The sequence below is a fragment of the Pollachius pollachius genome (genome assembly GCF_949987615.1).
Source record: "Pollachius pollachius genome assembly, chromosome: 2".
Classification (NCBI taxonomy): domain Eukaryota; kingdom Metazoa; phylum Chordata; class Actinopteri; order Gadiformes; family Gadidae; genus Pollachius; species Pollachius pollachius.
In genome coordinates this window covers 40,922,471-40,946,230 of record NC_136935.1, presented here as the reverse complement: position 1 = coordinate 40,946,230, position 23,760 = coordinate 40,922,471, and the positions used below count along the sequence as shown (strand labels likewise).

At 47.9% G+C, this 23,760-nt stretch overlaps 1 protein-coding gene across 6 annotated transcripts in view; it reads left to right on the top strand.

The window, feature by feature from the left end:
• Positions 1–23,760, top strand: part of lrba (LPS-responsive vesicle trafficking, beach and anchor containing) — a 183,672-nt gene that overhangs the window by 61,251 nt on the left and 98,661 nt on the right. For all 6 annotated transcript variants that reach the window (XM_079728923.1, XM_079728920.1, XM_079728922.1 and 3 more), the window contains exons 30-35: positions 880–1,031; positions 2,775–2,853; positions 3,222–3,355; positions 4,677–4,738; positions 14,211–14,275; positions 16,712–16,820. In XM_079728923.1, coding sequence (XP_079585049.1) covers positions 880–1,031; positions 2,775–2,853; positions 3,222–3,355; positions 4,677–4,738; positions 14,211–14,275; positions 16,712–16,820 — 601 coding nt within the window. The remainder of the gene's footprint in view (positions 1–879; positions 1,032–2,774; positions 2,854–3,221; positions 3,356–4,676; positions 4,739–14,210; positions 14,276–16,711; positions 16,821–23,760) is intronic.

Genomic DNA, 23,760 nt, shown 5'->3' with positions numbered 1-23,760 from the left:
AGGTAAATGTCTGTACTTTGGGTTTGTTTGCGCGGGGCCCAGTAGCTGGTGATTAGCCCCGGCTCCCCCTGTGTCAGCACTGATAAGCGGGGGCCAGGGCTCTCTTTGATGCAGCCAGTGGTCTGTCAGTGCCCCGATCCAAACTGACAGCTTATCTACATGCTGCTCTCCTTCCCCGTCCACCACTTCCTTACCGCTAGATAGGGGGCAGAGCAGAGCCTGTACGCAGAGCACCCCGGGTGGACTCGACCTCATCCCGCAGGCCCCTCGCTGTATCAGACAGGCTGTTTATAAACAGGCTTAGAGGGAAAGCTAGTGGAGGACAAGGCCAAGCACAACTTTGGACAGGTTGCACACATTTGGAATCGGATATCAAATCAAGCATGTTTCTTTTATAATTGCCCTGGATTTACAGCGGAAAATGAAATGCCTAAAGTCAAACTGATGTGTACTCCGGGAGAAAGCTGTATCAAGCATTGTGTTGTGTTGTTTTATTAGGCGTCTAGAAAATCACTACCATCCACTGGCCTGTGTTTATTTTATAGCAGGCGGCGGTAATGTATTAGGTCAAACGATGGACATATTATCCTGTATTACTGACTGCAGCAAATCCCCTACCGATCACAGGGAAGACGGATGTGGCCGTTCCTTTAAATACTCCGAGTCAGGACAATGCCCTCATCGACAACTCCGAGGTCTAATGGGCCGCTGATTCTGTTTTTTGTTCCTCCAACCGGGGTCTTCAGATCTTCAGAGGCCTCCTCCTCCAGTCCGAAACTCGCACCATCAGCGAGTTTCCTTTTTTACGATAGCGATGTAGCAGAACCATTGACAATGGAAATCAATACGTGTTCCAATCTGGTTCCCGTATTCCTCCAGGAGCGTGGTCGTGGCGCCAAAGAAGGCCAGCGCCTCGTCCACATCGTCCGCCGCCTCGACCTCCTCCTCTGCCGGCGCCTCCACTGGGATGCCCGCCGACAGTGTTGCTGTGGTTTCCTCCACTACCCAGAGCACCTCTGCTGATGCAGCTGGTGAGCAGAATTGTGCACACACACAAACACACACTGTACAAACTGTATGATTAAGTTGTTATTTTATGATATACTATACTCTATTGGAACTCTGTTAAGTTAAAATTTAAACTTAATCGGTCACACATGTACATGATGTATGTATGCATGCGTGTGCTTATGTGTGTCAAATGCATAGCATCAGGTTTTATTTAATCAGTTTTAGTATATTATAGTTGTGTAGTCATTCAAAACGAATATATCAGTGTGTATAACTGTCTGTATTGGTCTTGGGTTTTTGTGTGTGTTTCTGTGCATGTGTGCGCTTGTCTGCATGTGGGTGCGTGTCTGCTGTGCTGTAGTGGTAGTGGGAGGACTAATGGAGATGAGTTAATTTACTCGTCTGCATTTGAAGGAGCTACTTCAGCTCCAGAACGAAAGGTCTCTGTAGACCAGCATGGAGCTGTTCAACACGCGCGCGCGCGCACACACATACACACACACACGCACACGCACACGCACACACGCAGCAGCAGAAACACACATCAGCAGAAACACACACCAGCAGAAACACACACACAGAAACACACCAGCAGAAACACAGCGGTGCTCCAGTGGTTGTCATGCAGTCAGAGTTATCCCTGGTTTGGGACCACTCTGGCTGGAAAAACAAGTCTAGTGAAGGACCAGAGTAACCCTCCCCCCAGCCCCTCTTGTTCAGCTTGGCATTCCCTTCTTTATGTTACCCACTGAGGTGGATTTACAGCCTGATCAATCCAGCGGGCCGCCTCATTCCGCCACTAGCTCCGTCTCCGGTAGAGAGTCATAAAGAACGTTTTAGTTGAACAATTAAACGCTCAAGAAGGAAGCGTCCCACAGGGGGTGAATCGGTATGTAACGACATAATGAGTAAATTGTTTATCGTTAGGAGGAGGAAGGAAAACCTACGAGGTGAGGCAGGGCTTTCTCAATCAGAGATCTGAGAACACAGGTGTGTGTGAACAACAAATTAGCCTAATGGCTGGGGGGAAGATGGTCATTATTCCATTATGGAATAATGGAATAATTATGAATTTAACAAGTGTTTCCATTGAAGAAATATTTCACCTGTTTTATATTTATCCACATGCTCAACATGAATGTATGCACGAGGACCTATACGAAATTTAATGAGCCTCTGTTTTTTTGTTAATTAAAATATGGAAAATGGGAAAAATATTGCTTTTACAAAATTATTTGTGCAAATTTTACCTGCACATTTTAAATTATTCCTTAAAAACAACACTCTAATTATTTGAATTTAGAACCACCGATATAAATTGCTTCTGAGGAATGGGCAATGGTGAATAAGGACACATTTAAAACTGGCGCTCATCCCGAGAGCTGTGCATGCTAATGTGAGAGGAAGAAGCATAGCGCGAGGTATGAATCATCCCTATCTCCACATTAAATAACACTGTACTTACACCACACTTGCCCTATTACACCATAAATCGCACCTATTCTATACATTTGAATGGGGGCCACTGTATTATTTCATAGCCAAGGCGTCGGCACGCAGATTTATGGTGCTACCGTGTCCCATGCTGGGGTAATCTAGTGGGGTGCGGTTGTGAGTGAGTGTGCCTGTTGGTAAGTGTGTGATTGCCTGGTAATGTATGTTGTATTGTGTGGTGTGTGTGTGTGTGTGTGTGTGTGTGTGTGTGCACATCCTTATCTTGTGTGTGTGTGTGTGTGTGTAACTAACAGTGTGTCTCTCTGCAGCAGGAGGCCAGGCTCCAGCCAGCACCAAACTGCCATCTGTCCCCATCCTCTCTCCCATCAGCACCACCCCCAGCATGAGGTCATTCATCTTCACACACACACACACACACACACACACACACACACACACACACACACACACACACACACACACACACACACACACACACACACACACACACAGGTTTTATTGAAATGCACATTTATTTTTTCATGTTTACTTTCATGGAAATTATAAATTAAAATTATTAATCTGTGTTGTATTTCAAATTTTGTGTCATATGAAATTGAATGGTGTGAAATATAGTGTGTAATGTGTACATTTATATATATAGATATAAAATGGTTTTATGTCACAAAACTAAAGTATTATGTTTGTGTTTTCTTCTTTATGTGTACATTTTGTGTGTTTTGTGTGTGTGTGTGTGTGTGTGTGTGCGTCTCCAGCATCTCTGAGCGCCTGGAGCATACTCTGGAGAAGTCGGCCCCCCTGCTGAGGGAGATCTTCGTGGACTTCGCTCCCTTCCTCTCTCGCACCCTGCTGGGCAGCCACGGGCAGGAGCTCCTCATAGAGGGCACAAGTGAGCGCACACACACACACACACCCTTTGTAGTAGGCTGTCTCACACACCCTTTATACAGATCTTTATCTCACTTCTGCCAACATGTACAGGCAGATCTCATGATATCCTCCGCCCCAGCCTTACAGACAAGGACCCATAACTTTAAGATAAAGCCTAAGCTGGTCGCATGGTCGGCAATATAAATAAATGTTTTTCAGGAGCATTCAGATAACCAACTAGCTTAAGCCATTTTAAGATCTTTCCAGCTCTGATCCAGTTCTTCTTTCCATGTGAAGGTTTTTAATTCAATTTTTTAGATTGGATTTTGATTTTTTTAAATGCATTTCACGTTCAACCCCAAAAGAGAATATGGTGTACGTACATGCTGTCTACATGGAGTACAGTTGGTGTGGTTGTCCTTATTGAAACCCTGGCGGATGCTAATTGAATAGCATTGTGTGTTGAGTGTGAGGGCTAGAGGTGGTGCTGAATGGCTCTAGCGGTTAGGGTCGGAGGTCAGGACACTAATAGGAGTGTTTGGGATATCTGCTGCCAGCAAGCAAAATGGAAAGTTGATTGATAGCTGTGTAGGGGCCTGAACAGAGAAGGTAGGCGTGTACGCGTCTGTGCTTGTCCCTGCGTGAGTGCGTGTGTGTTTTGTGAGTGTGTTTTTGTGTGTGTGTGCGGTTGCGCTTGTGACTATTTGTAACCATATGTGCATATGTATGTATATCTATGTGTGTGTCTGTGAACATCCGTGTGTGTGTGTGTGTGTGTGTGCACATCCCTATGTGTTTGTATATGTGTGTGTGTGTGTGCGTCTGTGTGTACATCCGTGTGTGTTTGTATAACCGCGTGTGTGTGTGTGTGTGTGTGTGTGTGTGAGCAGCTCCAACATGCTCGGGTCATATGAACAGCGCTCCAGAAAGGACACCCTGACCACTCCAGTGCCCCCCCTGCCCTTTTAAAGCCCCCGCTCTCGCCATTAGAGATCAATGAGACATATGCTCGGCCGCGCGGCCAGCCCTGTAATACAAGGCCCAAATATGTATTAGTTTACAGTAACATCATGTCCACTCATTAGGCCCATCAATAGTATCAGCTCCCCTGCTGCAGATGGCACGGAGTTGAGCTAATGCAAGCGTTGATGTGTGGGAGGGGGGCGGTGGGGGCAGTGTGTTTTGGATATGGGTCGATACGCTACCCATTTGATCCGAATGGAAGCCGGGATGACTAAAAGTAGGTGATGCACCGTAACTGTGTTCAGCAGGCAGCGAGGGCGTCTTGTTTTCTCAATGATGTCAACGCAGTCTCGCCTCTCTGTCTTGTTTGGTCCCAGGCCTGGTGTGCATGAGGTCCAGCAGCTCCGTGGTGGAGCTGGTCATGCTGCTGTGCTCACAGGCAAGTCTTCCCACCAACATCTTCATCATTTCTTCACCTCCACCTTCCCCTTCCCCCGCCCCCTTCTATGCCTTCCCCATCCCTCCCTTCCTTCCAACCCCTGCTGTCCTCTTCTCTCTCTCGCCCCAGTGATTTATCCACCTCACCCTCACCTTCACTGCAGTAAATCTGCGGTCCGTGCGCGAAAAAAGGAAAAACGTCCGTCCAAGCATCTTATCTTCTTTCTCCCACCACCGCGCGCTCTCGTTCCCCAAAGAGTGCGTCCGGGAATAGGAGGGCATCACTGGGCCAAGGGAGCAGATATTGGCTGGTTTGGTCAAGGGTGGCCGACCTGTCGGGGTCACCTCTGACCCGATGGCACTGGCCCTAGCCACCGGGGCCAAAGCGATGAGGAGGGGATAATGTCGATTTGATGCTGCGGTGCATTGATTTTCTCCTTTTTGTTTGTCGTGCTCCTGTGGGCTGTTTTCTTTTCTGTTGCCAAGTTTATTCAGCGGGGGCGGGGTGGGGGCTTCATGAATACTAATTCCTGGGGATCATAAGCAGGTGTGGGCGGATCAATGAAGAGGCCGGGTTGTGGATGGTTTCCCTGCGTTACCGCTGAGCTGAGCACACAGCGCAGTTCATTAACGTATGCCAAGCCATCGGTTGGATTAAACCGCGTGTCTGTGTGTGTGTGTGTGCGAGTGTGTATCTTTTGTTTGGTAAACATGAAACGCAAAGCACCTTCCATTTATAGTGCGTGAGGCACGCGGACAAGGAGGACATCTGATAACCCCCCCCCCCCCCCCCCCCCACCTCTGGCTCTGTTTGCCTTTTACTGTTTTAACAGTGTGGTGAAAAACAAAGAGACCCGTGATGCAGGACGCTGTCTGATTAATGATGGCGCTCTGGGAGAGGCCACGCCGACTGCTTTTTATGTTATCAGCTTCATTTCCACACACCAAAAAATGCTGTCTGTGGTCTGTTTTCTGCTTCTCTTCCTCCTCCCCCTTCTGCTCCTTCTCTCTCTCCTCACCCGCTTCCACCCTATTTACTTCTCATTATTCACTTGGCTTCTCCTCCACCGTGGTAATACAGTGAGATTACACACATCCGCCTTGGTGTCAGCCGCCCTGAGGGGTGGGGTGGGGGGGTGTTTGGCGCCCAGACACCCAGGAGCTGGAGGGGAGTGGGAGACAGAGAAGGAGAGAGAGAGAGATAGAGGGGGAGAGGGAGAAGGGGAACCAGGGAAGAGGGAGAATGACAGCCTCTAATGCACCTATTTGTCATATCTGCCAGGGTGTTGTTTAATGCTAATCTAATCAAAGGCTGAATCTTAGTGGGATTGCCCCCGCTGCACAGAGCGCGTCTCACTCTCTCTCTCTCCCCCCCCCCCCCGAGTCCTCAGCACCAGCTATTTCTTGCCCTCCTCACTGCGGGACCAAGCCAAGCCGCACCCCCCCCCTCCCACCCTACTCCCTCCCCCCTCTCCGCCCTTCACTGCTTCCTCTCTCTAGCTTCAGGTTAGCATTGCACGGATTGGCCGGCGCCGTGTTGATTGCTTCAATAAATCATCCAACCAGATTCTCTCACAGCTGATGCAAATGTAATTTTATTGTTGTGTGGAGAGCGAGGGAGAGGGGCAGGGTAGCTGGGGGGAAAGGTATTGGAGGGGGGGGGGGGATCTACCTTTCACCAGGGAAATGAAGGAAACATTGGAAGACCAACCTCTGGGCTAAATTACGATTTGTGCGCGTGCGTTTGCGTTTGCGTGTGTGTGTGTGTGTGTGTGTGTGTACACTCATGTCATTCTGCATTTGTGTGTGTTCCGGTCTTTCCCACTCTTTTTGTGGGACACTGGAAAGAAAAAAAAGCAAATCCGCCAGTGCGATGATTAATGACATTATTTAGCAAAGTTTGCCGCTGCCCCTGGCACAGGAAATGCTCACTCCTCCCACAGGAAGTGGCTCAGTGGCCGCCTTGTACCTCTTCTTTACCTACAAGGTAATACGGCAGACGGAGGTGACGGCGTCGCGTTTGATTGATTTTCCGTCCCCCCCACCCCCCCCCCACATACCCCCCCACCCTCCCTCCACCCTCCCCCTTCTCCCCGTTTCATCAGGGATGTCGAGAGATGTGTGATGCGATAACGCGGTGGCGCTGAACCTTTTTCTAATTAATTTCCCGCCGTGCCTCTTTGAGATGGAGTAGGACCGGGGTCGGGGGGTCGCGTGCCTGGGGACGCCAGAGGAGTTTTTAATCAGGGCTCTTATGAATGTTGCATTGGCAGCCGCATCAGCCTGGCATTCAGCCGGCGATTGTTAACCGCTGTTTGATGGCGCTCCCCTTTCTAAACAACTACCGCCGGGCTCCCAATTAAAGGGCCATTTTGTGGCAGGCATTAAGCACGGGGGTGGCGTAAATCACGGCCGTATCGATCCGCGCTCGCCCACCGCTGCATATACAAAGTCAGGATTAATGACCCCATAGGAGGCGTCATATAGTTAACGGAGTGATGTTTAATACAGTAGCTATGCAGTCCCTTCAAGCGCTATTAACCACTGGCAAAGTAAGCATGTTGCAAAAAAGTGGACAGCGCCTCGTTAGAGAAGGTAGGCGTTTAGCGACGTAGGCATGTACGATGCTAAATGTTTTTGCGTAAAGCCACGCTTTTTCTCGTGAATGGCTTTCTGGCTGTTTGTTTTAGTTTGTGTATCATGAGGTTATTATGAGAAGGTTGAGGCAGCAGGGAATCAGGACTTCCTGTGGCCGTGGCCTCGAATATCACATGCATGTCATCAGCCAACACCACCAGGTCTAAAGAGCCTCTGTCACTGAAACAGCCCTAATTTGCCCTGACAGTCGACCTCTCTCTCCCTGTCCCTCTTTCACATGGTATTTCCCCTCAACGGTCACATTTACGGCAGCCACGTTAACCAGGGGCACTCGGCGGGTGACGGGGAAGACCGCTACAACAGAGAAAAGAAAAGAAACGGCGTGAATAAATAAAGACCGCAGAATAAGAGAAATAGCTTTAACTTTTTCTATTCCCCCCCTCCTCCCCGTGCGCCTTGATGTTCGAGCGTTGAGGGATGGTTCGGACCGTCCGCCATTATCAGCGCCGTCGAGGCTCACAAATCTCTGCGGCGAGCGCGTTTGTGTCCTGTAGATCAGCCGTTATGGTCGGCCCCTCTGTCTGCCCATCCGTCTTACTGCCATTTATCAGGAACGCATCCTGTATGGAGAGAGTGGAGGGAGGGAGGTGGTAACTGCGATGCTGGAGTGCTGATAAGAGCCACTTACAGAGGTCCCTCCACTAGTGAAGGAGTGCACGTCCACGAAAAAAAAATAGAAAAGGGGAGGATAGAAATATTTATGGAGACAGTGTGTGTGATCTACTGTAGGAGATTATGGTGGAAATACTGGAACTTTTTGATTCCCTGTCGTATGTATTCTAGATTTTTTTTTTAATGTAATTGCTAATGTATTTCATTGTAGTCCCTTATTTTTCCACTCGTAAATAGGTACTTTATCAAGATGCAATTTAAAACATCATTAAATACACACATTGACTTCAGCACTCACCTCTTTGATACAAGCGAGCAGTGCTTATCGGTTCATATCCTGGTCCATTGATACCGGATAATCCCTAAATAGATATTCAATAACAGCAGCAGCAGCTAATCCACTAATCCACTCTCATCATCCCACGCCCAGAGTCGGGGCATAGCGAGCCAGCCCTCGCTTCTAAAGTTAACCTGTTTAACAGATGGACACCTCTGTCCCCAGTCAATGAGTAGACAGAGACTTGGCTTCCCCCCTGACCTCTGGCCTCGCTGACCTCCATGATGGAAGCGGAGAGTCGTGTCGCTGTGGAGTTTAACCCCCCGCAGGCAGCGCTCGGAGCCCGGGTGTGCGTTCGCTCTGTCCCCCCTGGCCCCTGCCTGGATCAATACCCTGACGCTGGGAACGCTGGGACCATAAGCCACAGCAACTCAGATGCTACGCCCTCCCCAAAGCGACAAAAATAATATATATTTCCATTGGTTTTGGTTGAAGTACTTACTTCAGTCTTCACCTAGCTGTGGAGACTAATGGAAAAAATATCTGAGTGACGTTTTTTGGATTTCGCTTTAAAGGCATTTAACGTCTTGCTTTTCAACGGACATAAATAAACAAAGGGCCATTGACTCCCATTTACACATCAGCTTATTTATTTTTAATGGCAAAGCAGCAGCATTTCATTTTTTTTCTCTTTCTTTTGCGGAGGTATTTGATATGTTGAGAGCACGGCATGAGTTTGCTGTATGAAACATTTTTGAACACAGCGGAGCAAAGGTGAGGGAAGGGACCAGGAATGTGGTTCGAGGCAGGGGACCAAAAAATATGTTTCCCTCCAGAACGAGGCTCTCCATACTCACAGCCAGAGCTGCTTCCCACTGCGTAGCCAAACACACTCTCACGAACACACACACATCTATCACACACATGTACATAAGTACGTACGTACACACACACACACACACACACACACACACACACACACACACACACACACACACACACACACACACACACACACACACACACACACACACACACACACACACACACACACACACACACACACATTCGTTTCAAGATCAATGTCGATCAAAGTGTTATTTTTCCCTCCCAACCTCTCCTTAGCCTTGTTCCTCCTGGCTTGCTGCTCCTCACTACTCCTCACCTCTGCTCCTCAATACTCCTCACCTCAGCTCTCTTCACCTTCATCCCCATGCGGTCCTCCATATGCACCAACCCTCTCCCCACCAGCCCCCCTTCGGTGGGGACAGGTGGATCGTATCATAGCTCCACCGGGTTCCATTTTGGTAGCTCTCGGAAAACACGCCAACGCCAACTGGCACTTACTGCTGTCGGCTCCCCGCCGATGGCAGCTATGGAGCGGGGAGATGTGATGCTATGGGGGTCTGGGGCCGGGAAGGGGGAGCTTACAGACAGGAAGTGAGGTCTCGCTGCCAGGGGAGCATCACGCGAGTGACTCTTAAAACATGGTGTGGCTTTTAATTTAGCTCCCATTATTATTTAATTTTAGCATAGGGACCCAGGGACCCAAGGGGCATGAAGGGTCCGTTATTTATCTGTGGAATTTAATAGTTTTTCCCAGTATATGAGTTTTCCCCTTGACAAGAGGGTCTGTCCTATGGACGGGCACTGTTCATGTTTTCTTACCTAGCGGGGTCCAGGCTGTAAGGGTTTGGAATGCGGCCCTCTGTCCCTCTCCCTCGCTGTCCTGCTGGTATAATGGACTCCACGCCCCTCCCCTGTCTGAGCTCTGTGTGGGAGTGGATATTTACCCCTCTTTTTACCCCTCTTTCAGAATAGCATGTTGCCAAAGTTATGTCCACCTTTTTGAGAATTATAGTATTTAGCATAGAGATGATACGATCATTAATAATATATAACGTGTCGTTTTACCTTTGTTTAGATATGAAGTCAGTGGATCACTTGTGTTTATGCACTTCCCCTGTGATGGCTTTTTAGGATATTTTCATGCTTTAATACTGGATTTGATTCCAGGCTATACGGCTTAGATATTAATTCAGAATTATAAATACAGGCTTATTTAGAAGTTTGTATTAATCATTTTAATCGTTTTTTATTTTTAAATAAAAAATATCTAATTATATGAGGTAGATGGGTCTATTAGATTAATCTAATAAATTTAACTTTTTATTGGTATTTATACATGTTTAATATTTTTTTATTCATCTAGCCAATAAAGTCTCTTTGGAACAATTTGGATAAATACATAAAATTTATTTTCCTTAAAAAAATATGAAATCTTACATTATACTATTCATATGGTGCCGAACAGGGTCATTGCAAAACAGAATAAGATAAATTATTTACATCTTACTTCCATCTGTCATTTATTTATTTATAATACTATAATATTATGTTATTATCATATTACTATAAAAAGAAAAAGTTTAAAACTAGTTAATAAAAAAAAAGAATTCCAAAATACTTGGGTATAAATGATATACGGCTGATAATGGCAAAATTAAAGACTTCACGAGGATTTGAAAATTCTTGAGTGTAAATATTTGGAAGTATGGAAGGAAATATTCCCTTAGTTGGGATTTCGATCACACAAGCATCACTTTGAGATGTATGTTTTCCTTTACCAAGATAACATCTGCCCACACTAACATACACACAGAGACGTCGGTGTTAACATATTTCTACTCTTGTTTTTCCGACAGTCGGGAAATAGCAGTTGACGAGCTCCACACTTCTCGACAACGAACTAACGATAAACTAAATACAATAAAACAAAATCAACTTTTTCAACCAACTGGATGCACGCTGATGCGTGTTGTTTGCGTGTTTGGTGGAATAGATGTTTATCGTGTGATTGCCTCATTGAGGAATGTACACGGCTGGTGCTGTTCCCCCAGATTATCGTTGAAATGTTTGCAGCCTCCCTCCCCCCACTCTGTCACTATGTAATTGAATTTAACGCCGGATCAAACAGCCAAAGCAGGTCCGGCGTCCTGTTTCCTCCATCCAATAATAGATGGATAAATAAATAAATAAATAAATAAATAAAAAACCCTGCGGTCTTCCTTGGCCGTCCCCGGTCTCTGCGTAACTCGTGAGAGGGACTGACCAGAACTAGCCCCGTCTATTTGTTGAGGGGTCAAGCCTTCAGCCGTCCGTGTCAGATTTTTACATTGTTGTGGCGATCCTGCCTGATGTTCGAAGGACTACTTTTCTTGCAGAGGAAGTCTGCCTTCTGTCACCCGCGGCGGCGGTGGTATATTTAGATGTTGATTATGGATAATCAGCTGCAATGACGGAAGTGCGTGGCGTGTGTGTTTAGACTCACTGCCGTCGCTGCCCAAACAAAGGGGCAGTCTTGTGGGCTTCTGGTCTGTCCCAGCGGCTGGCATGTTCAATTAATGCCTCGTTGTCGCTTACTCTTTATTGACGCACAATACAAACACAGGATTTCACGCAAAACACTGTTACACACACACATATTTTCTATTTTTTCTATAGCTCAGAGAATCTGTCAAATGTACGCATGTTGACGAGAAGCTCCCGATCGAGACTAGGGTGGTGGCAGTTGGGGGGGAGTTCGATCGCGCAGTGCCCTATCATCAGGCGGGAGGTCAGGTTAAAGGTGATAGGTCACAAATGGCTGCTTGTATCCTCTCATCATCGGGAGGGGAGCTGTGGCCGCCGCCCCTTATCGCCGCCATAAAAGTCACGACACTGCTGACCAAATCCAATATCCTATCACTGAATTGTCCCTGCGGTCGCTGTCTGTCACCGCGACCTGTCCTGATGTCTCTGATCAGGGTCAATGCGCTTCTCTTTTAATTGAACTCCAACACACGTTTCTTGGCCCATAATGACACCATTCGTCTTGCCATCACCCCTTTGTCCGTTTATTTCCCCAAGACATGCCAATGACCTCCCGTGCGTTTGTCCAGTGTTCAGCGCCCCAATCAAAGGCTTGATTAGTTTTTAGTGTCCAAGGCAGTGTTTGAAAGGTATCCAAATGCCGCTTTACAATATATTTTTGGCTTTTTCGAAAAGAAAAAAAAAACACTGTTGACTTTGAATCCCAATCATTTAAGCGTTCGCTCGTGTTTCCTTTACCGTTGAGTGCGTGCAACATTGTTTACCACCTTGCTTCTGATTTGTGTTTATTTAAGAGAGCAGGGGTCTTGTAGTGGTCTGGCGTGTCCGTGTCCAGGCCCCCAGCCCCAGGCCTCCAGCTCATGGTTAATGTCCTTCAACCTCCAGGGGCCCCCGGGCTTCTCTGACACACTTCCTCCGAGTCCCGACCCTGTCTGCCACAAAAAAGGGCCTGCTCTGCCAGTGTTTAAAAATAAAGAATAAAACAACTCTATTTACACTCCCAAACCCCTGACGTGTATTCGCCCTCTTTGCCCGGCGCTATTTTGAATGTATTGTAAACACGGTCAATGCCAATATTTTCCGCCGAGACAAAAAGCACTTCTGATTTTGATTTGGTTGCAAGCTCACTGCCACTGCTCGGAACCCTTGGTCTCAGACTGATGGTTCACAGGCATTTTCCCCCTTTTTTGTGTTTTTATTTTTTTATTAAGAGTGGTTTCTGTTCGAATGTGATCCGTTCTGATGGTTTCACACGCGTCAGGGTTAAGGAGAAAAACCTGGGAGAGGGTGATATGAATGGCAACGCATGCGCTAATGCACTGGGATGTGTCCCGAGAAACGGCTGTAAACTGAGCCGTTCCTTCCTCCCTGTAACACTCATTCTTCCTGTGGGCTTGGGACGTTTCGCTGAAAGGGCATAAACACGCACTCCTCTATCCAGCCCGAGACACGGAGGGGAGCGGAGTTCATCGCAAGCGTTCCCACTTTCACTCACACTTTTTATCTTCATTTTGAGCCCTTGGATTTTGAAATGTGTATGCAGGCATTTTTTATATTAACAAAGTGTTTACCTTTATTACAAAAAACTTGAATAACTTGCATACAACATTTTTTCGATTGTCTTTATATTTACACTAAGTGCAATTCCATTTCTATCAAATGATTAGCTCCTATAGGATTTAAAGATGGCCATAGCTGGGAAGTTTTAAGTCTGTTAACTTCAGATTGGGAGTGCATTTTTCTCCCCGTCCCGAGAGAGGAAGAGGGGGAAAAAGCAATGTGAAGTTCAGACGGGCGACCTTGTTGCTTTATTATTCTTTTGACGGTTGTGTCGAAGGTGTTGAAATATTGAACGGAACACGAGTGCCGATGGCGACCAGTTCCTCCACCTCCTCCTTCTCCTTCTCCCCCTCCTTCTCCCCATCCGTGTCGTAGCTGAGAATTTAAAGTCCAACGCGGAGCTTGTTTGAATTGTTTAAGCTGACACCTCCAAACCATAACTTTTCTCAAGGGGGAGAGGGGGTCTTAGCACGCTCACTTCAGCGTCGTGATGTATGCATCTACTCTACTGCTCTGTGCTTAATCTCCATAGCATCTGAGGCCATAGAGTGTGTGTGCGTGTGTGCGTGTGTGTGTGCTTGCGATAGCATGTGCTAGTTTTAGCGTCGTACCCATATAAATGATTTGTTAGCAATAAGTCATCGTGTGGATGCTAGCAGGAAAGGCTCAGCAACAAGCTTTGTTACATTAGCTTCCACTTTTTAAGGTCGCTGATGATCAATGGATCTGGGCACTGGCTGATATCTCCTTTCTCCCTTTTGGGTTTTCTAATTCTAAATCCATCTGCCCCGACCTAATAAAGACAAACACCAGTTTTTATTTAAGGAATGAAAAAAAAAACTTATTTTAACGGTGACCCATCTGTTTCCCAAGTCAGAACTCCCTTTTCCCTTTCCCCTTTTAGCTGTGCCATGTGTTAAATGCATTTAGTGTGTATCACTTAACAAACGTTGGCACTGACCCCACATTGTGTGTGTGTGTGTGTGTATTACAGGAATGGCAGAACTCCATCCAGAAGAACGCTGGGCTGGCCTTCATCGAGCTGGTGAATGAGGGCAGGTCTGTACCCTGATTCCCGATCCATCTCCTCACAGCACCACCTCTTCATTATCTTCCCATTGCCGGCCCGTCAGCCACCTCTCCCCCCCACCCACACCACTGATCTCTGGGACGGCCCCTAGCCCCCCCTCCCCCCGACCTCCTGTCATGGGTCTCCTAGTGAAGGTTCGGCAGAGGAAGATAAAAAAAAAAGTGCAAATAAAAAATCAATGGGCAGGGAAAGAGGAGCTGAGGGCAGCGAGGGGGAGGGTTGGAGGGCAGGCCCGGGAGTTCAAGGCTCCGTTCGATACCTGCTCGTCCCACAGGGGGCTCGGGAAGACAAGGGGTGGATGGAGAGGGTGGTGACGGGGATTTTGATCTCAGAGTCCTTCTGTGACACTTGGGAAATCACCTCCCCCCCCCCCCCCCCCCCCCACACGCACATGTGCACATACAAACACACACCCACCATCATCCCCCCCACTCCTTCTCCATGTCTGGCCCTGTGAGTTCACATCTGAGTTTATCTCTCTCCTTGGCCTTTCACCATCTGTCCTCGCTTTATTCGCTACATGCGTCTCCGACGTACGGTCTCCTTATTTGTCCCTCCGCCATCGTTCGAGAGCTTGAGGATATATCGCTCCTCTCCTCTCTTCCTAATTCACTTCTCTCTCTCGTCGCTCATCAATTTCCAATGTGGGAGGGGGTTGGCTCCCCCGTGCCTTCCATTATTGATCAGCGGATCGCATGAAGCGCTCGTCAGGCTAATCCGAGCTAATGCTAATGAGGCCGGCGGTGTACTTTTATATAACGAGGGAAAGAGAGCGGAGGAACTGGCCGTCCACTGTGCGGCAACTCTGCCACACTCTGGTAGTGGTTACTATAGTGAGGCTATAATGATTTGCGTTGGTGGTGGGGTTGGGGGGGAGGGCTGTAACTTGACCCTGCCCGCTCTCCTGCTTTTAGAGCAGTTGGTACTGGCTTTAGTGTGTGCATGCATTTTTTTTTCCTTTTTTTTTTTCCCTCCGTCTCCTAGTTTGTATTAAATTTGAAATCCATCATCGCATTGTACGTTAGGAAGTTGGGCAAAAAAAAAATCGGGGTTTAAAGGAAAAATGATTTTTGAAACATTTCAAACATTTTGTGTCAACTGAAAAGCCGCCGGGATTTATTTTAGCCGTGCATGCGAAATGAACAAAGCTGCATTTTTCGTCACTTACATCATTACTCACCTGAGAAAAACAAACAGCTCAAGCCAGGTTAGCTTTTTCCCTGCTCACGTTTATTTTCCCGTTTATATCTGCTTTAGTGAAATGCAAAAAAGTTATTTACAGCACCGCGTATATATATTATTTTGTACCAATCCGAAATGCATGTTTGAGTCTTGGCTCCCTGAACGTGCATGCAAACATTTGTACGTGGGTACGCACATGTTTAAGTGTGTGCCTCCTCCATATGTATGAAGCCCTAGCATCTTAAATCTGGCGGAGGGGCGTGCTCGGAGGCTCCAGGGGCCCCTGTGCCTCCAGAGGCCCCTGTGCCTCTGGAGGCACAGGGGCCTCTGGAGGCACAGGGGCCTCTGCTCCCCTGCTGACCTGCTCTGAAACAGCAGGCTTGGGTTACAACCGTTCCCTGGCCCCTAACCTCCACCAGCCCAGCCTGTCATGCCCCCTCCACCCTACTCCCAGCCCACTCTCTGGCCCCTAACCTCCACCCAGCACAGCCCTCCCATCCCCCTCTGCCCCCCCCCCCCCAGTCCATGCTGGCCTGTGGTCTGTTATTGTTCCACTTTGCACAGGCCTGACCTCCTGCTCCAGAGAGGGGTTTCTCTCTCTGTCTCACACACACACACACTCAGACACACACACACACACACACACACAAACACACACACACACACAAACACACACACCCTAGGCCCCGCCCCACCCTTCAGACACACACACACTTACATCGACTCGCCCTCTCTAACACACACACCCGTATGTGTATGCATGTGTTATTAACACAGAAAAGGGAGAGTGTGTTTGGGTGAGAGGTTGTAGGTTACATGTGTACTGACATGGGCAGAAGCCCTGGGCCTCTGTCAGATGAATACCATTAACAAATCAATTAGCCCCTTGGTTCTGGACAGAGGTCACCTCTGGTGTGCTGGGCTAAATTAGATTTCCTTCTCATTGGCCATGGCTCATTGTCGATGGTGTATTGATATTACACAGATATTAAACTTTGTTTTCCCGTATTAATCCCCAAGATGACCTACCAGCTGTCGGTGTGTTGAAGCAAATCTTAAGCCTGATGAGTTTTTTATTGGCACTTAAATCCTAAAAAAATGATTGACAGCATTACCATCCTAATCCTGTTACGTCTTCCCGCAGCGGGTTTTCATGAGGGTGTCTTGATCTCCCTCTCTCTCTCTCTCTCTCTCTCTCTCTCTCTCTGTCTCTCTCCCTACAGACTTCTGAGTCACACTATGAAGGACCACCTGGTGCGGGTGGCCAACGAGGCAGAGTTTATCCTCAGCCGACAGAGGGCCGAAGACATCCAGAAACATGCAGAGTTTGAGGTGAGAGGGGAGAGTGGCTGGCACCGCGTCGACAGCTCCACAAACACGGACACAAATAGCCCCGTGGTCGTGATGTTGACGTGTGTATTATGTCTGGAAATGGATAGAGGGAGAGTTTACACCAGGAGAAGGAAAGCTGTCGGTAAATAGGTTCAAAGCCCGTCCAAGTGGATCTCTTTTGGTGTGTGTGGGATCTGAGGAGGAACTACAGAATAACAATATTTCAAATGCATCAAAGCCACCGTACGCAACAGCAAGTAAGATCAGTGGAGGGGCAGATTACAGGCTTTCTTCTATCCTGTCCCATGAATCAAAACCCCCCCAAAACCCAACAAATGTTCATCCTTTCCCGGACCTTTCTTCTACCTCGGCGTGTCCCCTCGGTACAGTTCCTTCGCGGCTTGATGGCAAAGCGCGGTTGGCTAAAACAAAAAGCGGGTAGCCCGATGCGCACGGCTTTCATGGGGCTGGGGGGAAAACAAGCGAGTGGTAACAGTTTGAGAGAACATGGAGGAGTTGACCTAATAGCCGGTTCCAACCTGTCTGTCACTCTCTCTCTCCCCCCCCCCCCACCCCCTAATCCCGATCTGTCACTGCCAACCCTAAGGAAAAATGTTTACTTTTCAAACATAGCACCCTGTACTGCAGCTTAATAATGACGTGTGTCCATACACACACATACAGGCATGCACACACACAAAGACATACACACACACACAAACACACACAGAAGAGTCGTTTTTCGACAGCAGATCATGTTTGGCATATAATGCTAGCCAAACATTGTGCAGTGTTAATTTCTGCCCTGTCTCTTCAGGTCTCGCCTTGGGTCCCCCCCCCCCCCACCTCCCTTGAAATACCTTCCTTACCCCCCCCCCCCCCCCCCCCACACCCCTCCTCTTCCAACCAGCTCCGCAATACAAACGCTGCCTTTCACGCACAGCTGTAGCGCCCACTCGGCCTTGACCCATGGGCAGCGATTATGCCCCCTACCTCCGTCTGACGGCTCAAACACCCCCAACCCCATCCACCTCCCCCTCGCCATCTCACCCAAAATCATTTCCTGTCATGCTGAGGCCCTGTCCGTTATACTCCCGCTGGGGGTGTAGTTCGCCAGTGACAGGAATACAGCGTCCTCACCTCCCCTCCTCCACTCCTCTCCTCTGCTCTCCCTCGCTCCCTGGGTTCTCAGGGCCCTGCCAGCACTAAAAAAGTGCAGACAGGCCTGAGAGGTACTGGCCTGAAGGGCTCTGACTGTCTAGAACACCTCCTCCTCCTCGTCCTCCTCCACCTCCTCCTCCTCCCAGTCCCAGTGCTAAACCTCTGCCATGCAGTAAAACGTTATGCTTTCTTTAAGGTTCACAGACGGGTCTCTCTCACTGGCGGCTCACAGGGAAGAGAAGCCCTCCCTGGGGTGCTGGGAGTTAATCAGCACAGTGGGGCTACAGCTCTTGTCCGACTCCTGTCTCCCCGTTGCCATGTCATTTTTTTTTATTTTTTACAGTTTTTGTTGTGAACTCATTATTTAGGTAATCCTCCTTTTTATAGCTAACTGGAACCGCAATTTTTTCCGTTGTTGTTTGGTCGCTTTTCTGACCAAATCTATTTCAAGTGTTTCCTGCGGGCTTGTTTCACAATGGCAGTGGCGAGTTCTGACGGGGGTGATTTCGGAATCTGCGGCCGGACACACACAGGCTTTTAAAAACAGACTTGTTTGTGTTTACAAAGATCCACGGATGTGTGCGTGGCGGCGGGCTGGAGCGGGCCCTGGAGGGATGGAAAACAATGCACCTCCCCCAGGCTTGGGGACGTGGTGGGGGCAGTGCTGTCTGTTACAGGCTTGCTTCACTGGGCACCTTGTATACACTCTCAGCCTCAAATAGACCGGCCTGAGGCCCTGGGCTCACGGTGGTACCCCCATTGACCGTTTCACTCGCACCTTTACCTGCTCTTACTCCACCAGCGTTGGGCACAGTGACCTGAGCTTCTCATGATGTACCCACGTGTAGCTTGACCGGTCACTGAACCGACCGCTTTCCCCGATCCCACCTAATAGGTTATTTTTGAGCCAGTTCTTTTGGTTGCCATTGTTAGTCTGTTGTCAGTCACATAACCACCGTTGTATGTGCTGGATGAGGCCCGCTGGAACAAACACAAGTCACTCGCCTAGTGTCAGAAAAATGTGATACAAGATAAGGGAGAGTACAAGAGGAGTAAAATTACTACTTGTTAAAAAATGTCATATTCTCACAGGGAAGATATTCCGATTTGGTATTTGAGATATTTTTGATGGGATGGTATTTGTAAGGTCATGTGTGTGCCTTAAATCCGACATACCATAAGCTAGGGAAAATGGCAAAGTGGATAGACAAGCCAGGAACCCAAAGGCTGTGTATCTCTTGAGGATCTCTGGATATCTAGCACCGTTCTTTAACAGATGCAGCCGGTGAAAGGTCCTTCTTATTCAAAGGCCTTGTTTCTAATCTCTGGTGCTAACATAGCAAGCACATCCTCTGATATATTTATATTGGTTATATATATACAGTGGGGCAAAAAAGTATTTAGTCAGCCACCAATTGTGCAAGTTCTCCCACTTAAAAAGACGAGAGAGGCCTGTAATTTTCATCATAGGTAAACCTCAGCTATGAGAGACAAAATGAAAAAAAAAAAATCCAGAAAATCACATTGTCTGATTTTTTAAGAATTTATTTGCAAATTATGGTGGAAAATAAGTATTTTGTCACCTGCAAACCAGCAAGATTTCTGGCTGTCACAGACCTGTAACTTCTTCTTTAAGAGGCTCCTCTGTCCTCCACTAGTTACCTGTATTAATGGCACCTGTTTGAACTCCTTATCAGTATAAAAGACACCTGTCCACAACCTCAAACAGTCACACTCCAAACTCCACTATGGCCAAGACCAAAGAGCTGTCAAAGGACACCAGAAACACAATTGTAGACCTGCACCAGGCTGGGAGGTCTGAATCTGCAATAGGTAAGCAGCTTGGTGTGAAGAAATCAAATGTGGGAGCAATTATTAGGAAATGGAATACATACAAGACCAATGATAATCTCCCTCGATCTGGGGCTCCACGCAAGATCTCACCCTGTGGGGTCAAAATGATCACAAGAACGGTGAACAAAAATCCCAGAACCACACGGGGGGACCTAGTGAATGACCTCCAGAGAGCTGGGACCAAAGTAACAAAGTCTACCATCACTAACACACTACGCCGCCAGGGACTCAAATCCTGCAGTGCCAGACGTGTCCCCCTGCTAAAGCCAGTGCATGTCCGGGCCCGTTTGAAGTTTGCTAGAGAGCATTTGGATGATCCAGAACAGGATTGGGAGAATGTCATATGGTCAGATGAAACCAAAATAGAACTTTTTGGTAAAAACTCAACTCGTCGTGTTTGGAGGAGAAAAAATGCTGAGTTGCATCCAAAGAACACCATACCTACAGTGAAGCATGGGGGTGGAAACATCATGCTTTGGGGCTGTTTTTCTGCCGAGGGACCAGGACGTCTGATCCGTGTGACGGAAAGAATGAATGGGGCCATGTATCGTGAGATTTTGAGTGAAAACCTCCTTCCATCAGCAAGGGCACTGAAGATGAAACGTGGCTGGGTCTTTCAGCATGACAATGACCCCAAACACACCGCCCGGGCAACGAAGGAGTGGCTTCGTCAGAAGCATTTCAAGGTCCTGGAGTGGCCTAGCCAGTCTCCAGATCTCAACCCCATAGAAAATCTTTGGAGGGAGTTGAAAGTCTGTGTTGCCCAGCGAAGGCCCCAAAACATCACTGCTCTAGAGGAGATCTGCATGGAGGAATGAGCCAAAATACCAGCAGCAGTGTGTGAAAACCTTGTAAAGACTTACAGAAAACGTTTGACCTCTGTCATTGCCAACAAAGGGCATGTAACAAAGTATTGAGATGACCTTTTGTTATTGACCAAATACTTATTTTCCACCATAATTTGCAAATAAATTCTTTAAAAATCAGACAATGTGATTTTCTAGATTTTTGTCTCTCATAGCTGAGGTATACCTATGATGAAAATTATAGGCCTCTCTCATCTTTTTAAGTGGGAGAACTTAAAAACGAACACAATTGGTGGCTGACTAAATACTTTTTTGCCCCACTGTATATAGTCTCACATTATCTCAACAAACGTTGGGAGCCCCTTCCATAGCGCTCCTCCAACCATAATAATGAATTGAAAGCTTTCATTTCGTGGCGGGATGTCAGGATCTCACTCCCACCATCACCTTTACTCAGTCCTGCAATAGTCCTTAATCAGACCCCCACCCACCGCTCCACCCCCAAACTGTTTCACAATTGAGTTTGCCCCCTCCACCCCCCACACACACTTAAAGGTAGTTGCTCCTTGGTGACCCCCAGTAAGAAGTGGGCCACTGATAAGTCTGGCTGTGATATTGCTGTATTGATTTTTGTGCCTCCCATCCACCGCCCTGCTTCGGTGCCGATACCAGGAGCTACCAGTTTCATTTTGCACTGCCACAATAAAAATAACAGGCCAATGAAACGTCCCCCTCGGGGATTGGACTTGGGGGGGGCGGGGGGGGGGGGATTCAAATGTCTCTGAGAAGGAAAAGGAAAGTGCACATCTATTGTGTGTGCTGAGTTTTGTTTTGCTGTAATTTCATTATAGGTGCAGTGGATCTTCGGTTTACCAAGTAGCTGTTGTTTTTTGGTAGCCATTGTTTTCTTTCTCGCGCTGACTGTTACGGTACACCTGGGGACGTTTGTGAATGTGAAGCTCTGCATGGCAGGCAACACTAGAAGCACGTCGAATCTTCTTGAGTGAAGAGCAACTCAACAGATAAAAAACATATTTATGTTGAGTTCATATCCTTGGGAAAGCAGCGATGGTGCAGCCTTTAGATTTAGATGCCAATTTGCCTGAGAGACTTACTGTATGCACTCTCTCGCTCCCTTGCTCTCTCTCTCTCTCTCTCTCTCTCTCTCTCTCTCTCTCTCTCTCTCTCTCTCTCTCTCATATATTTCTCTTCCCCCTCCTTCATATGCCTGTTGTCTGTTGTTGTTGCTCTCGCTTACTCCCATCTCTGTTTCTTCCCGGGGATGGAATTGAGTTATCTCCGCTGTGGCGGGAGTAAGTTATTACAGTGGGCTAAGGGTGAAACAGAGATGAAGATAACTAGGAGGGGAAATCCAATTACCTTTTAGGGTTCTCTATCTAATAGGATCCTTAATGTGGAGGAGATCTCCCGATCGCACACTGCTGGCCGGCGTGGTAAATGATAGACTCCTGATACTGAGCAAAGTAAAAAAAAAAAAGAGAGATGGAGAGGGACGAGAGATAGAAAGGAGGGACTGGAAGAAATCGAACTCTTGGTTTTTTATGTTGCCGTTCATTAGGGATGAAATGTGGTGGACTCCAGAGCACAAGGGCAGATGTGAGGGTACAGATAGGAAGGAGGGGGTGACATCCAGGTAATTTCTTTACCCCCGCCCGCATTCTTCTGCTCTGTCCTCTATTTTACTCCCTCTCCCTCGCATCTTCTTCGCTCTCGTTCTCACTTCAACATTGTTCTTTCTAATTATTCATTACACATTCTCGCATTCTCCTTTCCTTTTCTCTCTCTCTCTCTCTCTCTCTCTCTCTCTCTACATCTCTCTCTCTCTCTCTACAACTCTCTCTCTCTCTACATCTCTCTCTGCCTCCCGCTGGCTCCCGCTGGCTCTTTATAGAGCAGTTTTGATTAACCCGGTGTTATATGGAGTAATTGAATTGGCTGTCTGAGAGATGCTATGAAAGCCATGCGATAGCGGCCTAATTAGCGCCTGGCGTCATTGTCCTCCCTCCACCCCGCTCGGCTTAGCTTGTAAAGTGATCCGTGCTTTCTCCCGGAGTTAATGACATTAACATTGAGCTAATGCTCATTATGTTCTCTCATAATAACACTCACAGCCTCTCTGGAAACACTCACGTCTGGAAACACGCTGCTTTGTGCATCAGCGCAGAAGACGGCTTAGGCTTGCTAGTTTGAACCCATCTTCGCACTGGGTTAGGATTCACGACTCACTGTTTTGAGGCTCATTGTTGGACCCAAAAAAGTATTTGAGGTCCTTTTTCTTCTGACTGAAACCTAATTAATTCCCAAAGCAAAGGTTGCACCCCCACCCCCACCACCACCACCACCACCACAAACCCCACCTCCACCACCGCCACACGCGCGCCAGAGGTGTGCACACACAGCCCGCCATATGGCCCGGTTTTCATTTACACGGCCTTGGCGTCGCCGCGCCGACGTTGTGATGGATGGCTGCCGCCGTACTGCGCGGGGCTGTCTTGTACTCATCAGCACCGGGGATGTATAGATGTCAGGCAGGCCGCATGCCGGGGCTTCTCCGACACGGGCTCTTCCTTTGTGTTGAAAATGAAGCCGGAGGGGCTGGAGGGAGGGAGGGCGGGGGCGGGGGGGCTGGTTCAGGAGGGGAGCGCGGTCCACAATGGGGGGGGGGGGATAGTATTCTGGTAGTGTCTGCCTCGGCTCTCTCTGTCAGAGTAATGAAGTCCCCAGGTACCTCCTCCACCACAGCCGTCATTATGTGCAGCCAGCTGACCTCAAGCCGGGGAGAGAAGTCTTTGGTCCGCTCCTCTCTTTTGTTTTGTTTTTTTTAACTTCTCCTTTGCTTGACGGTCTCTGGAGTGCAACTATGAGAGTTTTGACTGCCTCCTCTGTTGTCATTTGTCACCGACAGCAGGGCAATCTACATAAGTTGAAGTTGCTCGCCTGCCGGTGTCCTATCTCCGAATAAAGACCCAACGGTGGTGTGATTTTCTTTCTCCACGCTCACCTCTAGTCACTTAATTCCCAGTGTATGTATTTGTCTGGTGCCTGTTTCATCTCCCGGTCGGTCTCACTGTCCTGTCCCTGTTCATTTGTTATATCCT